Source organism: Epargyreus clarus, unplaced genomic scaffold (assembly GCF_041222505.1).
Source record: "Epargyreus clarus isolate Ecla_fem2 unplaced genomic scaffold, WU_Ecla_fem_2.2 ptg000015l, whole genome shotgun sequence".
In the NCBI taxonomy this organism is placed as follows: Eukaryota; Metazoa; Arthropoda; class Insecta; order Lepidoptera; family Hesperiidae; genus Epargyreus; species Epargyreus clarus.
The window spans coordinates 4039583-4058317 of record NW_027332223.1 but is presented as its reverse complement, the minus strand read 5'-3'; the positions used below and the strand labels follow the sequence as shown (position 1 = coordinate 4058317).

General features: G+C 34.3%; 1 protein-coding gene across 1 annotated transcript in view; it reads right to left on the bottom strand.

Annotated features, from left to right (window-relative positions):
• The window catches only part of wg (Wnt family member 1 wingless), a 23079-nt gene extending 4344 nt beyond the window's left edge, over positions 1-18735 (bottom strand). The window contains exons 1-2 of the mRNA XM_073081228.1: positions 18571-18735; positions 11885-12147 (exon numbers count right to left, since the gene is read on the bottom strand). Of these exons, the coding sequence (XP_072937329.1) occupies positions 11885-12147; positions 18571-18665 (358 nt within the window). The 5' untranslated portion in view covers positions 18666-18735. The remainder of the gene's footprint in view (positions 1-11884; positions 12148-18570) is intronic.

The window sequence follows — 18735 nt, the reverse complement described above, 5'->3', positions numbered from 1 at the left end:
ATAAACATTTAAAACTGTAGATAAAAGTAAGAAGCAACAGCATAAGGATATTAAGTATTAAAATAAGATTTGTCTTTTTATTAAGTCATATTTTATACCCAGATGTCGAGAGCTCTGAATTACTGGCTCGGTATAATAATATAAAAACAGATATTGACTTCCATTCACAAAATATTGTTCTTTTTTGGTACGAATGAATAGTTAATGGTATTTCTCACGTTAATATGTTTGGTAGGTTTTGTTTTTATTGTTGTCCCATACTGTACCCGTACTGGGTAAAGGTCATATGACAGAAGTTGGGCCATATTCCACCACACTGGCCCAGTACAGGTTGTGAAACGTTAAATCCTATTATTACGTTATGAATTATTTTAAAATCAAATAATTTATACCGGACTGAAAAATCATGAACTTGAACCTGGACCCTCGATTATAAAAATTAAGAGCTCACGGCAGTGCTGTCATCACCGATATTTTATAATTATAATTCCGATTATACAGAGCACCCGTTTTAATCAATTTTATTATTGCTTAGGGTAAAACGAACAAAAATCTCATTGCAATAATATTTTAAGTACCTATTAAAACTTGGAAATGCAAAACATCCGAGCTCATCAAATTGCAACGGGTGAACCCTCGTACCCCACGATTAGTGACTTAGAATATAGAAAATATGTAGATAAGGCTTCCAAATTAATTTGCGCAAAATATAATGCGCTCCATGCTTGAAATATAAGGGACACCCCGCAACGAAATTTTTGGTAGCGGTTCAGTGTTGTAATTTAATTACGGAAGGGAATAGTATATAAGTAAGGTATATTAGTATATAAGTAAGGTACATAAAAATATGAGTAATTTGACTGTAGCACACTAACAATTTAAAATGCGCTAGTTGTAATGGACGCTATCTCTGACGCGGATTCTATAAATTTTGTGCATTCTAGAACCTTGAATTACTATTCGACAGATTGTTTTCAAGGTTTTTAATTGATTTTTGATAAAATAAAAATAACGGAGCCTTACAATGTGTGAAGTTTTATTAAATACGTTATAATCCTTGCTATCATCGCTAATCAACAAAATATCGAACACAAATATCGATATATCGCATACGGACGAATACATAAATCGATGCGTCCCGTATCGAATACTATAAATAATTAATGGCCCAGCATTAGAATCAAATACTCATAAAATACAATTAAAAGAGAGAGGGTTTACTCGTCGATACAAAATAAAAGAAGTAATCTTACCTACCCGAGAGATTATAAATTTGATCATTACAAGTGGTACTGGTGCGCGCGTCGAATCGTTCCGTTAATATCGATTTAATAGCCCGTGTACATTTTAACGATTAATATCGATATGATGCTTTGTCTACTCAAACGGGTATGATACGTTTCGATAACGTATGTTTTAATTATGTATTAGTGTCACTCAAAAAATGAACATTGTGATATAAGTATGTAATGCTTATTAATAGATATAATTTATTTCGATTTAAAATAATGGCCTGACATATCGTCAAAATACGATATTTTAACATGAAAATGTATCTATTTATATTATAAAATACGAATATATTTTTTTACTTTTGTGTTTTAAAATGATTGCATTTTAATGTGTAAGATAAATATTCATAACATATTTAAAAGGGTGAGTTAGGAATTACCTAATTTTAAATTGTTGGCTAAGACAAAACGTTAGACTACTAGTACAAATTACATGATATAGTGTTTTTGAAAATTGAATACATTTTATTTATTTCATCACATTCTGCAACATCTAAAGCTAAACAGATAAAATCGCGAACGCACAAGCTAACAAAAGCTATCGTTACAAATTGTGTAAAACACGATTAAATTTGCATTAATTAAAACTATGCGTAAACTTCCCGTGGCGTTTGGACATCATCTCGTTATTAATACATGACTAGACATTGTAATCTTACGGTTTAACTTTATTAATAACGCTATTATACGTAGCTTTACATTAAAAGCTCACACGGCAAAGCTCTGATGGAATTCGTTGAAAAACGTAAAAACGAAAGTCGCTCGGTCGCCTGTCGCAGATAATCGAAAATATTTTTATGTTTTTTTTTGGTACATGCAATTAGTAATTTCCTGAAATATATCTGTCAATGCTATATAAATAATGGTAGGAGATATCAATCAATAAAATAGGAGTTAAAATAAATTAACATTATTTTAGTATGTTAATTTAAGTCCGTTTTAAAATAGGTTATTGAGTTTCTTTAGCTGAATACTGCTACAGGAATAGCAGGTAATAATTATAAGATGGCATAATATAATCAGGTAATATTTGGAGCAATCGACTCGATAAATAATATCGAGGGCTTGGCCGTGGGCTAAAAATCAAATAAACATTTATTCGCAGTACATTTAAAAAACCTGGGAGGTCGCCAAATAAATGCAGAACCGATATATTATTATAACATAATATGTTATTTATCTGAATGTGTATTCAAATGTTTTAATTAAAACACCACATATTAAATCCATAAGGGATTTCTAGTTGCTACGTAAGCAAAGGGCTTAATACTGGACATACCCGTATTATGAAGGTATAAGGTACTTCATACATCTCTGTCTAATGCTATTCATTTGTGATTACATTCATACGCCCTTGGTGGGCTTCCGGCCTCACACGACCCTATAACAGAATCGAAAGGGCCTGCATGTAAAAATAATAATGAACGGGTATTTATTATTTATAAATAAGACGAGTCTCGACGCGCGGCGTTGGTCATACAATTCTTTTAAATTTTACAGGACCTTCGGTTTCTTAGATAATTTTTATGACAAAGCGTAGACGTTGAACTCTATCTTTTCGAAAAGGCTCATTAATTTTTGATATTTGAAAATTAGCAAAACGTGTTTTACATTTAAAGAACAAAAGACAGTATTTGCATTCAGGTGTCACAAATAAGAAATACCTTAAAAATGGCTTAAAATCACGGACAGACATCTTAATTTTATCATTCGTGTACGTGGAACGAGCGCAGCCGAGCGCCGTCGTTATTAAGGACTCAATAAGCAAATGAAATCATTTTTTTATTGAGTTGTCATCGTGCACAGATATAAATTACGAACAACCCGCTCCGGACTCGCTTTTTGTTTCCCTTTGGGATGTTACACAAAAGTATTTTATTCAGCAATTACTTTAGACGTTCCACTGGGAATTTTAATGTCAATTTCGCGATCGTTCAGTGCTCGGACGAAATTAATTCAAGGTATACGAATGCGATGCCGCGGTGGCATCCATCTCCGTAATGAGTTGGAACGTTGGCTCGCATAACTATAACAAACTAACTGTGTACCGCGGATGCATTTGTGTTGAATCTTATTGGCCTTAGTAATTCCATCTCTGATGGGCAGCTGTTCTGGTTTGAGGGTGTAAGGGAGAGACGCTTATACGACGTATGCGAACTTAAATCTCAAGGGTAGCAACGTACCTATGTCCAATCTCACGTAGAAATGTAATCTTATTTGTACGTATAATTCATAACATAGTTGCAAAAACAGACGTTTTTGAATATATCACTTCAGCTCCATCATCTTTCTCTCGTGAACTCGTGACACTAAGTCAAATAAATTGTACTTATCGAAACAAACCAAAAGAACCCAAACTTGAGGGGTTTGCTAATAGCTATCGAAGAGTTCCCTATCCACCTCCTTACTCCATTATGAGATCAGCTCCACAACACTTTATTATTACATCAACAAAGTATATTAAGCATTTTTTTTAAGTAGATACGACAAATATGTTTTATAGCTATCCTATATTTGTTAACATAATTAATTATGTAGAAGTGAATCTACTTAATGTTCATCTGACATATATTAAGAATAAAATCTACCTCTTTATTGTATTAATATGATAATCCTTCGCCAATTAAACATGGCGTAAATAATGCCCATATATTATCCCGATTGGTTTCAGCTAATCCACAAGTTGATGTAGTGGAAAGTCGTGGGTCGGCGGCGCGCGTTGCGACAGCTTCCCCACGTATCTGGGCTCGTAGGTTTAATAGTCGTCAGTGTAAGGAACCGTTCACATGAGCGATTTCTGGCCGTAGACAAAGCTGCGATTTGATTCGATTTTCTTTATCGATACAGAACAGTTGCAGCTTGCATATGATTGAATATATTATAAATAATTTAATATGAATTTTTATTAAGAAAATTATTATTATTAGCGTAATTATTTTCAAAAGAAAATTATTTCGACACTACCACGGCGACTCCGTTGTGTTTATTCCGCAGAAGCGACATCACGGCTATAGGTATCATTAAGTCAATGAAAACGCTGGAAAATCGCTTGTATGTAAACTGCCTAATGTTCGTCAGATGAGTCAACCTGGCTGCGGGGCGCCGCCAGGTGGCTCCACGTGCTGGGAACGAGTCGCCATAACGCAGACCTGACACATCTGGCCACCGGACATCTGCCCGCTGAGATTTTATACAACGTCGGTGACATAACGGGACACCAATTAGGAATGTAAACAGTAACTGGTCGGTTTAATTGGTTCGTCTATGGTCGCGATGATTCATAACTCGTTTACGTAGCAGAGAGTTCGTTTAGTTCTAAGACGAATTTATAATAATAACTATAAATAAATCAGTAATTTATTTCGCCGGCAGCACGGCCATCGATTTCCTCGGACAAAGCGGATTGTCGCGTTTTGCGAATAAATCGTGACGTAGAAAAATTATGACAGATGTAAGGACTTGGAGCGTCGCGTTCAGTCGCATTAGTCACGGAGCATCGGATAAGATGGAAATACCTATGCGACTAATTAGCTGCCCAAACAGCGTTTATCTTGGATCTATCATGACGTTAAAATGCTATTAATCTATTACTTTCCAGTAGCCAACAGAAGTCTAAAGATTTTAAAGTTCAAAGGCAAAGTGTTTCACACTCGAGTGAAAATCAATTTCATATTCGGACATGCCTTTTAAGTGTACCAGAGTATTTTAGAGAGATTTTTTTACCAACTAGCATCTTATACCTAGGTCGAAAAAATCTTCAAAGAACAATTCAGTCGATCTTGTAGGTCGCTCAATATGAACCGTTTATAATTAAGGCGCGCTATTATTTTATTGAGCCGATTGCACCGCATCAGGCGCAGTCAAATAAGAACAAACATGAGTAATGTGAATCTATAAAAGTAAATTATTATTATAACTGATAATAAAGTGCTGTCGGTGGATTATCTGTGCGGATAATAAATGGTCCCGAAGTCGGTTTACAACGCGAGCACCGAGCAGTAATTTCGACCGAGGATTGGCTAGTGATGGTATGGATACGAAGGTTCGGATCTGGATATCAATATATATGGAAATATTGCTTTGGTTTCAGATACGTAGAATTATGTATTTGGCATTATTCGATACTTACCGGTTACGGACATTAGAATATGAAGGAGTAGAAAATATAAATATATATAGATTTAATTTTATTTATAAAGTAGATAATTGTACAGCTTTTGCTTGGTCGAACAAAAGCTTATCTTAATGTTGTTTCAGTTAGACTCCGCCCTTATATTCAATTATTCGAAACGTTTATACAGATTGGGTTTCAGTTTCGGATATCCGATAGTTTCGGTTAACGTTACAGAGCTCCATAACATCCCTGAGCAGTTAAGGCGAGGCGATGAGAATTTATAAAAGTCAAAAACTCGTAAATCCGACGGTCCCGTGAAGTAAACTTAATCACTGTTGACATTTGACGAACACCTGGCCGGAGAGCCTATTAAATAATACGATATTAATGTACTAATTAAATGTACTCCGCATTAAGTCGTCACGAGGTGTTTCGATGAGATTAGTGTGAAGGATTGACTTATGACGGATTTGCGCGTCGCGTCGCTTGTAACACATTATTTATGGTACCGCGTTATTCAAATTTGATGAGACGTAATTACTCAAAACAACCATAAATCACCCGTTTTATAATACGGTGTTTGGCCGGTTTAGAAATCTTCATATCAGGGTCGGCGCGCGATGAAGTCATTATTGCTGTGGGTATATTGTCTTTTACGAGAACATAATGATGTTTTATCTTTAACAACAAAAGTTAATATCATTCTGATTTACATCACATTCGATTTGATAACTAACAATAAGTGACAGCTAGGAACTTTTTAATTTTTATACAAATATTTTTTGTAAATACATATTGTATCTAGGAGCTACTAAGTGCTATTGTTTGATCAGAACAAGAAGCTAAACGGGAATTTCTACTCTCCATAAAACTAATTAGTTCTACTAATAAAACAATGACACTTGCCTCCAGCCGTCATGAGCAGAAACAGCTGAATGGTAAGTAATTTCGCTATAAAGGCGCATCAAGAATAGGGCAATAAAAAGCAATAATTCATTTTCGTTATGCCACGTACGAGTGATAATTTCACATTGAACCGACCGGAGGCTCCGAGGCGACAATTCAAAATTACGTCGCTCATATATCACTCATTGTGAGTGGCACAAAGCGCTCGGGGCTACCACTCGCTACCATCCACCACTCCGACACCCATTCACAATGGACAAAGACATTTGTTTTCAAACTAAGGAAAAAAACACCGAAAATAATTCCTTCCCGAGCGAGCCGGATAAACAATAAAACCAATCTTGAATTTCGAACGACCGAATCGATGAGTAAAAATGACAGCGTATTCGCGGTCATCGGAGCGATATCGGTCGTCTTTTTTCAGTTTCACAAATCGTTCGTATCTCAAAAACAATTCAAACGCCACAAAACCCAAAACGCTTATCTAATTGAGCATTAAATATTTCGTCGAGGACATTTTATATGCGTTTTATTTTCGGTGAGGATCATTTTATACGTTTAATCCACCCACGTCGCTGGGATCTGGAGGCACGAAACCTTTAAAACAGGAAATATTTGAGAAAGGTCGTTTTATTGGCCGAGTTACCTGCCATTAGGAGTCGAGATAGGTGTAAACGTGGCTTCCGTGGAGCGTGTACGATTACAGTGGAATCGCTAAACTACACCGCAGGAGGGCTCACAGCGGGGCACCGGCCCATATATTTTTCTATTCTCGGGTCAACAATGACCCGTCGTAAAGCTGGACTATTGTGCCGTTGTCATCATTTGTGTTAATACGATCCTTGAGGTTTACACCACAAAGAGATGAAGATGTCGCGTCAATACGTCAATGGTGTGTCGACGTGTATATTAGTAATTATTCGTGTTCCATCCGGGGGGCCTTTGTGGGTCCGGAGTGTAATTATAATGTAGGACCTATTCAGATTTGGGCTTAATGAAGTGTGTCGATTTGGAATTCATATTCACAAGTTTGTCGCGCGGCTTTGTTTGCGTATCACATCACAGTTTTTTTTATTTTTACACAAGAAAATAAATATTTTCCCTAAATATTTCCGTGATAAACATCCGATAAAGTGCGCTATCCTAAAGTTGATGGCCCAAGTAATTCAGTTCAGTATTCACCAAAATTAATTCGTAACAGACAGACAGAATACATTTAAAAACTATTAATGTTTTGGTATCATGCAAAGCTCGATATTTTGATTACAGACAGACACTTCACCCTTTCATTAGTATAGATTTTTTCTTTAATGAGTAGCGTTGTGACGGGCACCCGCCGCGATCGGTTCGTTTTTATGAGTTTCTCAAATGGACGTAATTGCAATGTATTAAAAAGTTTATCGGCAGATATTTGCGGCTGGCCTGTAATATCGGGCCGCGTGATTCGCCCGCCCTGGCTGCCTTAATAAAGTAATATGCTCTAAATGCACACGCATATAACATAAATTTTGTACGTGTTTTGCTCTTTTTGACCTGTGAAATTATTACGACGGTGGTCCACGGTATCCCCGTGCTATATCTGGCGTTTAATTTAGAAAAATGGTGCTCGATTTATATTTTTTTGTGCTTTGAATAAAATATCAATATTTATATTTGCTCTAGGCGTTTCGATTCACGACTGTCGGGGTATAATTATTTTATTGGTCAGCGCCGTGCTCGCTCCTACAAAAAAGTTGATACAAAAAAATTGAATCCGGTATCTCCGAGTGTTCCGTAGGCTTTGAATTATGATCAGTACAGTTTTTTCTGTACAGTTATTTTATTGTCAAGGTAGTTTTTCTTGCTTGTTCAATTTATAGGTATTAAAAACTAAAATGTAACACATTGTAACACATATTTTATTTTTTACTTTATTTGTAATTCCTTAACCTTTTAATTTACTTGGAACATTTTATTAAACAATATTCAATTTACAAATAAATCTTATTTAATAAACGTTTTAATTAACAAGATAAAAGAGCGATGGTTTTCTACCAATCAGCGGAACCCCAAAACTCATCTAACTGACTAATTACTAGTTTCACGTGTAACAAAGTTTATCGCCTTAATTGGCTCTGTCTCAGCAATTTACGTTATTCTGCTTACATAAATAAGACGGAGCTAATCGTTTTGAAAATTATGCTTTTGATTTACCTGTTCGTTCACGCGTCCGTGGCTTAATTCTACTACGAGTTCTATTACATAATTTGATTGAAACGTTAAGTCGCTTTAAGTTGTTTTTTTTTGTTCTTTAGTACCGAATGTCGTGTTTTTTTAATTGATGAATAAAGTTGTTAGTAGAATTTGTTCTTTTAACTGGTTTCAAGTGAACTAGTTTTTAATCATCATTAAGGTTGTGTAAATACATAAATCTAATCATAGTAACTATTTTTATTAAAGTGCAATGAAAATTCTTTATCACGTTTAATTTTAATATTAACTGGAATAGACATTAGAACAGTTCTAATTAAACAAAAATGAACGCTCAAATTATTTCCTTCCCAGGAATCAAACCCAGAATCGGCATTGGTAGAGCAACTACGTCACTTATTCGTATTATCTTCGTAAATCTTTAAAACAACCTCCGAATGACCGTTTTCCTTTTTCATTGTTTTAATGTATGAATGGGTAATGATTTCACTCAATTAGGAGATATTAAAATTTAAACCCGATATCTTATGGTTTTGTTTGACATTTTTAAGCGAGTGGCCTCATCTTGAGCCATTATCTAAATATCAAATGTGCACTGACGCCCGCTGCACAGTGGTTGCCATATGTGACCATTGCGCGGCTTTTTATAACTTTTATATAAAAGTTTTAGGTTCGATTCGGCCGACGTCTAATCTAAAATTTGAAAATGTATTACTAAAAACGCTCTTCAAAATTTACCTATTCCCTAATAAATTGTAATCAGCTAAATTTAGATCGATCGATGTAGAACTATAACAGAAAGGTATCTAATGAGACAAAATCACCATCAAATATACAGATTTAGGACAAATAAAGACCTACGAAAACACATCACAAAATGTGACGAAATGGGAAATTTGAGACTATTTTTAACTAAACAAAGTAATCGATTAACAGAAACGGGTCAATAACCGGTCCAGCCACTCCAACGCATCCCGATATCTCCCAATTCGAGATCGAACGCAGCAGAGATAGGAACGCTCTTAATTTCGAAGATAACCCACCTAATGCAGTTCCTGAACTTCGATCTTAGGAAAGCTTTCTATTATTACACGTTACCAATCTGCGTTTAAAAACATTGATTTCAGAGGTTCATTGAACTTGTAGGTATAATACCTACAAGTGCCTATTCCGTGCTCTGGAAGGCATGGTAACCTTCGATTCCAGTTATCATTGGTAGTTCAAAAAATACAGGCATAGAGGCCTAATCAAAGATGGACCTATTTTCCTTATCAATTTGCTTTGAAGCAGTGTACTTTAGGCTTCTCTCAGTTGCAGACATAATAGAGTTTCAGTCAAGCAAATTCATCATCATCATCTAATGATGGTCACTTATTATTATTCCATTGATTATTTGGTTCCTGATTTGTTGCTTATCTCCTTTTAGAATAAAAGAGGTTAAAGTAATCAAATTCTCAAATATAAGACGTAGGTTGCCGGGGATTAGCATTATCAAAAAGTTAATTTAAATTATGCCACCGATTTTGGAAAAAACAGTTTCGGATCCCGAACCTGGACATTCAGCATGAGAGCTGGAATTATTGCCACTGCGCCATCACTCCACTCATTCGTTCATTGAACTCGCGTGAAACATATCTTGTTTAGCAAACAAAAAACGCGAGACAGATTTGATTTACAAAACTGGCTGTTTTTTGCTATAATAGCGAATAATGCTCGCTGCACGGCCAGATGTTCGCAGACTCATAATAAGGCGTATCGCGTACAAAGCATCGAAATCGGACACCGGAGATAGGGCAGCGCCGGACGGACACCAAAATAATTCGGCACTCGCGAATATAACTGCCATCCCGTTTTTAACCTTATCCCAATAGCGTACAACAGTACATCGCGTTAAATAACCGTAGCGGCTAATGGTGCCGTTGTAAACATTTTAATTTTCGTAAGTGCACCTTTTACGAATTTAATCTCGTCTGCTATATTACATACCTAATTTTGTAAATGTTAAGAAAGTGTTGTACAACGCAGGTTATAGTTCCTACTGTTATTAATAGTAGCAAGTTTAGATTTATATGTCAGAGTTCAATTTTGAACTACTGGAGCGATGCTAATACACATTTTACTTTTAGAAAGCTATATAAATAAAATCGCGGGCACTTATTTGGTTATAACTTGACAAGTATTACTATTCCGGTTCTTAACACAGATTAGTTTCCATCATATTTTGTTATCGTTTATCTATTCACATCATCAAGATAAATAGATGAACTGGTGTTAGTGGATTTTACGAAATAGATGTATGGAGCATAATGGATGCTCACAAAAGATTCGAAGCGTGATTAATCGGATGGAGATTTCAATCAATAATTCGCATTGTTAGTGTAGCTCACGAAAACAACGATTATTCGATTTTAAACGCATATAAAGCATTCTCGATTTGAATTAAAAAAAAGAGAAAAAAAAAGAGAGCGAGACGAGTTATCGACAAACGGGAATTGGAACGTCACTCGGCCGCATGTAATTGATCCGGGATGTTTTATCTTGATGAGCCCTTTATATGTGCCCCCGACGCGCTACCCTCCCGTTGAATACAGATAACATCTTTTAAAAGGGTTGCCAACTAAAGATATCACTTAATTTGTAGCCACTCTTTATAACTGGGATTAGGGGCTTGTGCACAAAAAGGTTCGCTTTTTGTGTCTTTGTGTTTTTAACGATTTTTAGATCCGGCAAAATTTCGATCGCTTAAAAACTCGAATATTAAACGACTCAATGGTTTGTAATCTGTTTCCTTGGTATTCGAGTTTACGCTTATCTTCTTAACGTCTTTTTAACGTTTTGTTCGCTTTGTCTCGAAATGAACAAACAAATGTCGCGTGTTCGTATTCGCTATTTAAAAACTTTTGTTTTTTTATTTATTGGCGAGAGGATAATCGCGCTTTGGGCATTAAGTTGTCAGTCTTTATCAGAATTTATTCGTAATTAATTTAACGGGTATGCAATTTATTATAATAAATTTGAATATTGGTTTTGTGTGGCTCAGTTGATCACCAAAGGTCAGTTATGACAAATTAGATTTTTTGTGGACAAATATTTTATATAAACCTAATTGTATAGTTATAAAAAGTAATAAATAAACTGTATCAACTATTGTGAAGCTATTCAAAATTATTTTGTAATTTAAAGTTTGATTTTATTTATATTTCTACGATGGGAGAATACATTGTTTAATTAAAAACTTGACCGATTTAATACATTTTTATATAGCACATTTAAAAAATATTTTAAATATGTCATTGGCCGTTCTAAAGTGGTTTTGACTTAAAAAGCATACGATTTAATATGCATAGATCGACTCTCACTTTCAAATAAATTATGAACTGACCTCTGTCAACAATCTTGCCGAACAAGTTCTTCCCTCTGAGGAAGTTTCTCGTTGAGCAGTTCCATCTCCTGTACTTGAACTGGTGTTGGCACTCTGCGACGGCCATGCTGGCTCCCTTGGCGACGGCTGCGAGGACCCCGGGATTCTCGCGCGCCAGTCGCCGCTGCTTGCGTCTGAGGGTCGCGTGCACCGCTGGGTCCATGTACAGCACCCCGGGTGATAGGGGTGACAGATTGTTCGGCTCGCCGGCTTTTGCTATGCCCCTGAAAGAAAAAATACTTTGAACTTGGATACTTGATACTTTGATACAGAATATAAATTTAGAAAACTTATATTGATAAAGTGTCAAAGGAAATTTGGAAAAAGTCTACGTAATACAATAAATATTTTATTAATACCTAAGTTTATCTGTTTTAATAATTTATATAAAATGAAAGGTGTTTCTTATTATGAATGAAGCTCCGTGATCAACAACAGGATAGTATTAAAAGTAGGTACGCATACAATTTAGTATTCAATTGAATTCAATTCACTATTCAATTTCAAACAAGTTTTTGTATAAGTAAGCTGAATCAAAATTTATAAAAACATGACACCAAACGGCGTTACAGTTCTCACATTAACCGAGATCGACTTTTGTCGCAAAACCACACAATACCAGCCACAAGAGCTGGGAACTTGGAAAAAAATAATATAAACAGAGCCCAAACGCCACTTAAGGCAATGGGTGCAACTCGAAATGAAATGCTCATTTGAGAAGGCAAAGACAACAAACAATTGACGACTGAACTGTCAATCCGCAGACGTTTAGATAAATATTTGCGTCGCGCATTAATCCTTGAGGACTGAGTGAGTAAACAGCGACGATCGAGATCTCGGCCTGTTGACTCTGCTCGGAACTTCTCCGGTCCCGATGGATCCCACAAAAAACATTCCAACTTCAAAAAAAATAACAATACAACGCTCGCTACTTTAACACTTTCTCTAATACTCCAGTTAAAAACTAGCGATGGACGCGTCCCAACTCATTTTTAACCGCTTCAATGTATTAGGCTCCGGTACAAAAACTTGATGCACTCTCGGCACGTTGGAAATCGTATTACTTCTCTATTTGCCTTTCTTTGTAGTCAAGTGTTACGTAAATATGAACGTGTTCGTTGGAAATTCTCATTTCCTTCGAGAATTCATGGAGACGCCGCGACAACGTTTCTCGCTTTGTAATGCTCTTAAACTATGATATGTTTTTAGTGTACCTTCTTAAAAGGCTCAAGTGAACTAAGGGTCTTTAGTTTTATTTGAAACGTTTAATGTAGATGAGTCTTAATAAGACGTAAGAGCGTTTAGAATGAAATAACTGTAAATGTATATAGCTCAAATAATTATTATTTAAAAACAACCTTTAAAGTGCGACAAAATTTTAATTGAATAAAATTAGAGTAAGTAAATAGAATATAAATGTAAATATAAAGTTTAAATAAATTTACACTTTATAACTTTAAATGCATCGAAACAATTGACATTAACAAATACAATTATATTTATGTCAATCATAAATAAAACACTAAATTAATTACACACTCGTAACTTCAATCAATTATACATTTCAATATAATTGATTACAATTATTTGCCGCAGTCGTGACGTTCCTTTACAGCGATAAGTCATTTAAAACAATACCAAGGCTTGTTTGTCCGTCCGTATGTAAAGTCCTTTACACTTGTCACTCTGGTAGGAAACCAAATACGAGACACGGGGTCCTCGGGAAAAAATCATGAATAGCTTTCACATGTAAACGTGAAGTTTGTACAACGATAAAGATTGTGTGAATGTGACAAAATAGTAAATATTGTCTTTGGTGGGACCTGGCTATTCGGGTAATTAAGAACCATTCTACACGGACGATTTCGTCTCTTTGGATCCGCAAACTAATAGTACACGTATTGGGCAACTCTAATGTGCGTTTGCATCAAACCGTAAACCGTTGCAAAGTATGAACGATAGCTGTTTGCTTTTCGTATAGCGGTTTTGTACCGAAAATTTGAAAGCTGCTAGCGCTTATAATTCCGGAGAATCTCAGATTAAGAGATTCTTAATCCAAAATTCTCCGGATCTGAGATTCTTCAGAAACATTTTATTATTCTTACTACATGACGACGGTGGTTTCCTTCCATCAGCCCAAATCCCGCCTGGCTAATCGATATATCAAGTTATAAAAAATATATAAAAGTTTAAATATATTGCACGATATACTCGTATATAATATTGCACTATAAGTAATGCGGCCATCTGACAGGTAGTTAAAAGGAATTCTCCTTCCGTATATGAATCTTAACATTGCTGTATATAAATAATCCTTAACATAATTTATCTTATGCACTGTAGATATAATTACAAGTACTTTAGAATGCATAAGATATATACTCCACGGTATATCTCATATATAAAATTCTCGTGACACAATGTTAGTTACCGTACTCCTCCGAAACGGCTTTACCGATTTTCACCACATTTTATATGCATATTCAGTAGGTCTGAGAATCGGCTACTATCTATTTTTAATACCAAAAGTGATAAGGGTTGTTCACCCTTAACATTTTTTTTATTTATACGGCAACACAACGTTTGCCGGGTCAGCTAGTAGTATTCTATATTGTTTCTAAGATCATGTAAGTTGTAAAAATATTCGGTTATATAGCAACTATTTAACCTTTATAGCTTGATTTAACAAAATATAATGTTATATCGAAAAGCTACTTGCTATTGCTAAGAATTTTAAGAAGTATCGCAACAAAGTTTAAAGATTTTTAATTCAAGTATAACTTTACGTGAAATTTGTAAATTAATTATCGCTTTAATACCCAATAATATCAAATTAGCTACCTATTTTAATAAGCCGTTGTATGAAAAACTAGTATTTATGTGGAGATGATCAACTTGATTACTTTTTTAAACTTTTTATTGCGGGTTTTATTCAATTACGTTATCAATGTCGCAATTTGAGTTTATCAGTTCTCCCCTTAAACGTACATATGGCTTGATTCGTGGCACGCATCCCGCATACAGAATTAGTCCTTATTATTTAATTTGTTGGCGTCTTACGAGGCGTCAAAATATCAGCGTCGCTTAACCATATTTGTTGAGCCCTCTCCATCTTAAATACTCGAAGATTTTGTACAACTTAAACGGTTGGTTTGAAAGACAAGGTATCTTTTTACACTGGTCACCTTTATCAGCGCTATCGTGACGCTGCACGCGATTCCGAACGTAATGTAATATGGACTACAACTGATGAATAAGAATTAGGTGCTGTGCCAATTTTTTGTTTCAAACACTTTTTATTTTGGGGCCTCGAGAAGGATGTGCTTCGCGACATAAGTTACTTAAACTAATAAAGAATCCTGCTTTCAATGTTTATATTCAAACTTCGTTTATTTGTGGGTTCATTAATAAAACCTTTTGTATTGTATCAATAAATAATTAAGAATAAATTTGTAAACTAAACTTAAGAAAATGTCGCCACATTTTTTAAACTTGTAAATGTCATAGAAGAAGCGTTAATGATAAAATAAAATATAAACACAATCTGATATTATATAAAATAAATTTCATTAATTAATTGTAGTTAATTATGAAAGGATAGCATCTGACAAGGGTAATTAAATTTAATTTCATCAATCTATATAAACGAACACTTTCCGACGGCTTTATGTCGACCGGCGGCCGGCGGTCTGTGTCTCGGCGCGCAGTGATCGATGTATAACTTATAATAACTAAAACCTACCTTATTATACGTATAATCACCTAATTATACAAACAAGTAAAAGTGTATTTGTATAACGAAATGAGCACGCGCTACCGTCGACCTGTTGATAGAGAATGATAAGTTTTATCGCCTTCAAATATATAGAGGCGGCTTATAAAAATATTATACGATGTAAAAATAATTTATTTTACTTCAATATCAATAAAATCTTGTTTTCCATATTTAAATATTTAGTAGAATTTTATTGTGGACCGCCCAATGATAGCGAACCATTGTGTTATGAATAAAATTGATTAATTAACTTTTTGATTTATTTGCGTGGTTAAGATATGCTAATAAATTAAAACAGTGCTTTGATTTTAAAAGATTAAAGTATTATGTTGAAATGCGTGGACGTTGTGATGATGGATCGGTTGTCACCGACGGCAGCCACTTATGATTGTTTTACACTTTGTAAGAATAAAACAACTAATCATTAATGATTTGCGATATTAAAGCGCTGCCGATTTAATATTCGATAAGCTTTTAGAAGTAATGAAAAAAAAATTAGTTGAATTTTATTAAGATGAATAAGATTTAGGCTTATATTAAGAATCCGTCGGGCATTTTGTAGAAAGCATTTAAAAATTATAAAGTGTCATAGCTAATTGTAGTTCAACTATAATCTTTTGTTACGTTTTAAAACAGAATAATGTTTTAACATATTATTATAATTAGCTTTTCAATTACAATCTTTTCTTAATGTCTTAAAACAAGATAATGTTTTAATATATTATAGTTCTGATTTAAAAAGTGCGGTAAGACAGACATATTATTATATTCCAACTTCGTTATATTTCACAAGATATCCGTGAATGTCGTCATCTAGGTCTATTATTTAGTTAGTCCACGGGTCACAGTAATCATTTTACATTAGATAAACTGCATGTCAATTTGTTGCTTATATTACATAAATAATATTATTTATTGTAAACTTACATCACCTTTGAGTTTAATGTATTAAATGGTAAATGTGTACTGCGAATAATTTTATTACGGTCGTAAATTAAACGTTTACGTTCAGTTTCGAGTAAATAACTTGGCACATTATTAATTTTACGGCTGGTTTCATTTGCTGAATAATTAGTTCAAAATTTATGAGGGCGACGCAATCATTTTATCTCAAATCTTTATTAACAAGTGTTTTAACCAGAATTGCATGTTTAAGGTCTCGATGCTCTGATTTTGAGATTTTAGGGTTTAATGGAACTTTTTACTTTCGATGTTTTGGTTACGAAATGTTTTAGGTTTGAATCCGGACCTCCAATGTCGAAGGACGAAGTTTATATCACTGTATTCATTGCTACTCCTTGGTAAATATTTTATGCAGTCTATATAAAATTTCCATTCAAAGATGCATCCTTTTTACTAAATGATTTAAATTCATTTTAATAAATTCTTTTTTACAAATTTTTTACATATAACAAACGCAAATTATAAATATTAATTTAAGTACACGAAAATATAAAACAAGTAATACGAACTAAGCACAAAGTTTAGTATAGTTTTACGTATAAATGGAATCATATTTCTGGATTAAATATATTATACCTATAAAATACAAAGTACATCTTATTTTCCAATAAAATAAATAAAATTATATTTCTAATAGAGACCAAACTCTGTGACGTAGGGATTAGGCGGGTTGCATACCAGGAGCCGAGTGATAGTGTATGCAAATACACTTGACACTCCGTCACCCGGGAGACGTTTTGTCCCGGGATGATTCGAGATGTTAGGATGAAGTGACGTTAGTTTAAATGACCTAAAGATTTCATGTAAGTAAGTATGATATGACTATAGTAATATTGCACGAAAATAAAATTATTGAAACTTTAATGTAATTAAAATAGATATTCGATGTAAAATTGTGGTGTGATTACTTATGTAAAATTTTGCTAAGTCTCAATCTTACCAGAATTTGATAATCTTCAAATATTAATAATTTTGACATAGTTAAAGGTACTAGTTACGAGATGTTGCAAGTTATTGCTCCATTATTGGATTTAAACACTTTTTAAAGGGCAATGATCACTCACTTTGTATACATACTTAAGTGTATGTTTATGTAGTATATAAAAGTTTGTCTTGAATAGACTACGCTTGTAATCTCACCACATACCTAATCAACGTCCAATTCATTTCCTAGTTTTAAAGTTGCTTACATTAAACTTTATATCTGTGAAGTATGCTTAAAGCAATCAACATTGACTTTTAATATGCCTTCGAGTCTCACACTGGTATGTTTACGCCTTTTTAACGATTTGCTAATTAACAACTTATAAAGGATATTGTAACATAGCGTTTACTATGTAATACAAATAAGTATAGTATTTTATCGTATGCGGAAATAATGAGAGTAAAAATAAACTAAATGTTTTGACATAAACATTAGAGGGGGTTTACCTGTTACGTTCATGTTTTGGCTAGAAAGTCCTTATCTATCTACTACAAAGTTGTATGAACTAGACATTTTTAGTTCTAGAACATTTATTAAAGCAATTAATGGGAATTTTCAGTCATAATTTAAGTTATTACATAGAATATTGCTCGTTCTTCGAGTCGCAAATTTTATTATTTTGTCGTGTGTGTATCACGCCTTATGCTAATTTCTACACTAAGGAGGGGAGTTAAGGAGGATTTTTAAGTGAAGTAGTATATACAAAACGATAGTCAATAGACTTAAATGTAAGTTTAGGAAAATTAATGGGCATTACAATTATTAGGTCGCGAGTACATTACGTTTTATGTTAATTTCTTTAGTTTATGGAGGTTTAATAAAAATGAACGCAGTAACAACAACAGTAATAGTAAACAGAATAAGTGACACTAAAACTAACGTGTTAAGGACGTATTATAAAAAAATATATGAAAAATCACTCACCACCACATACTGCCGCGTCCTCGCCGGGGCTTGTTGGTTCCAGCGGCTTCACACCTCAAACACAGAAACAGCACAAATAGACACAGGCACTTCATTCTGCGATGGGCGGACCCGCGTCACATGAGCGCGGTCGGTCGGAGCACGTTACCGTCTGACTTGGCTCGC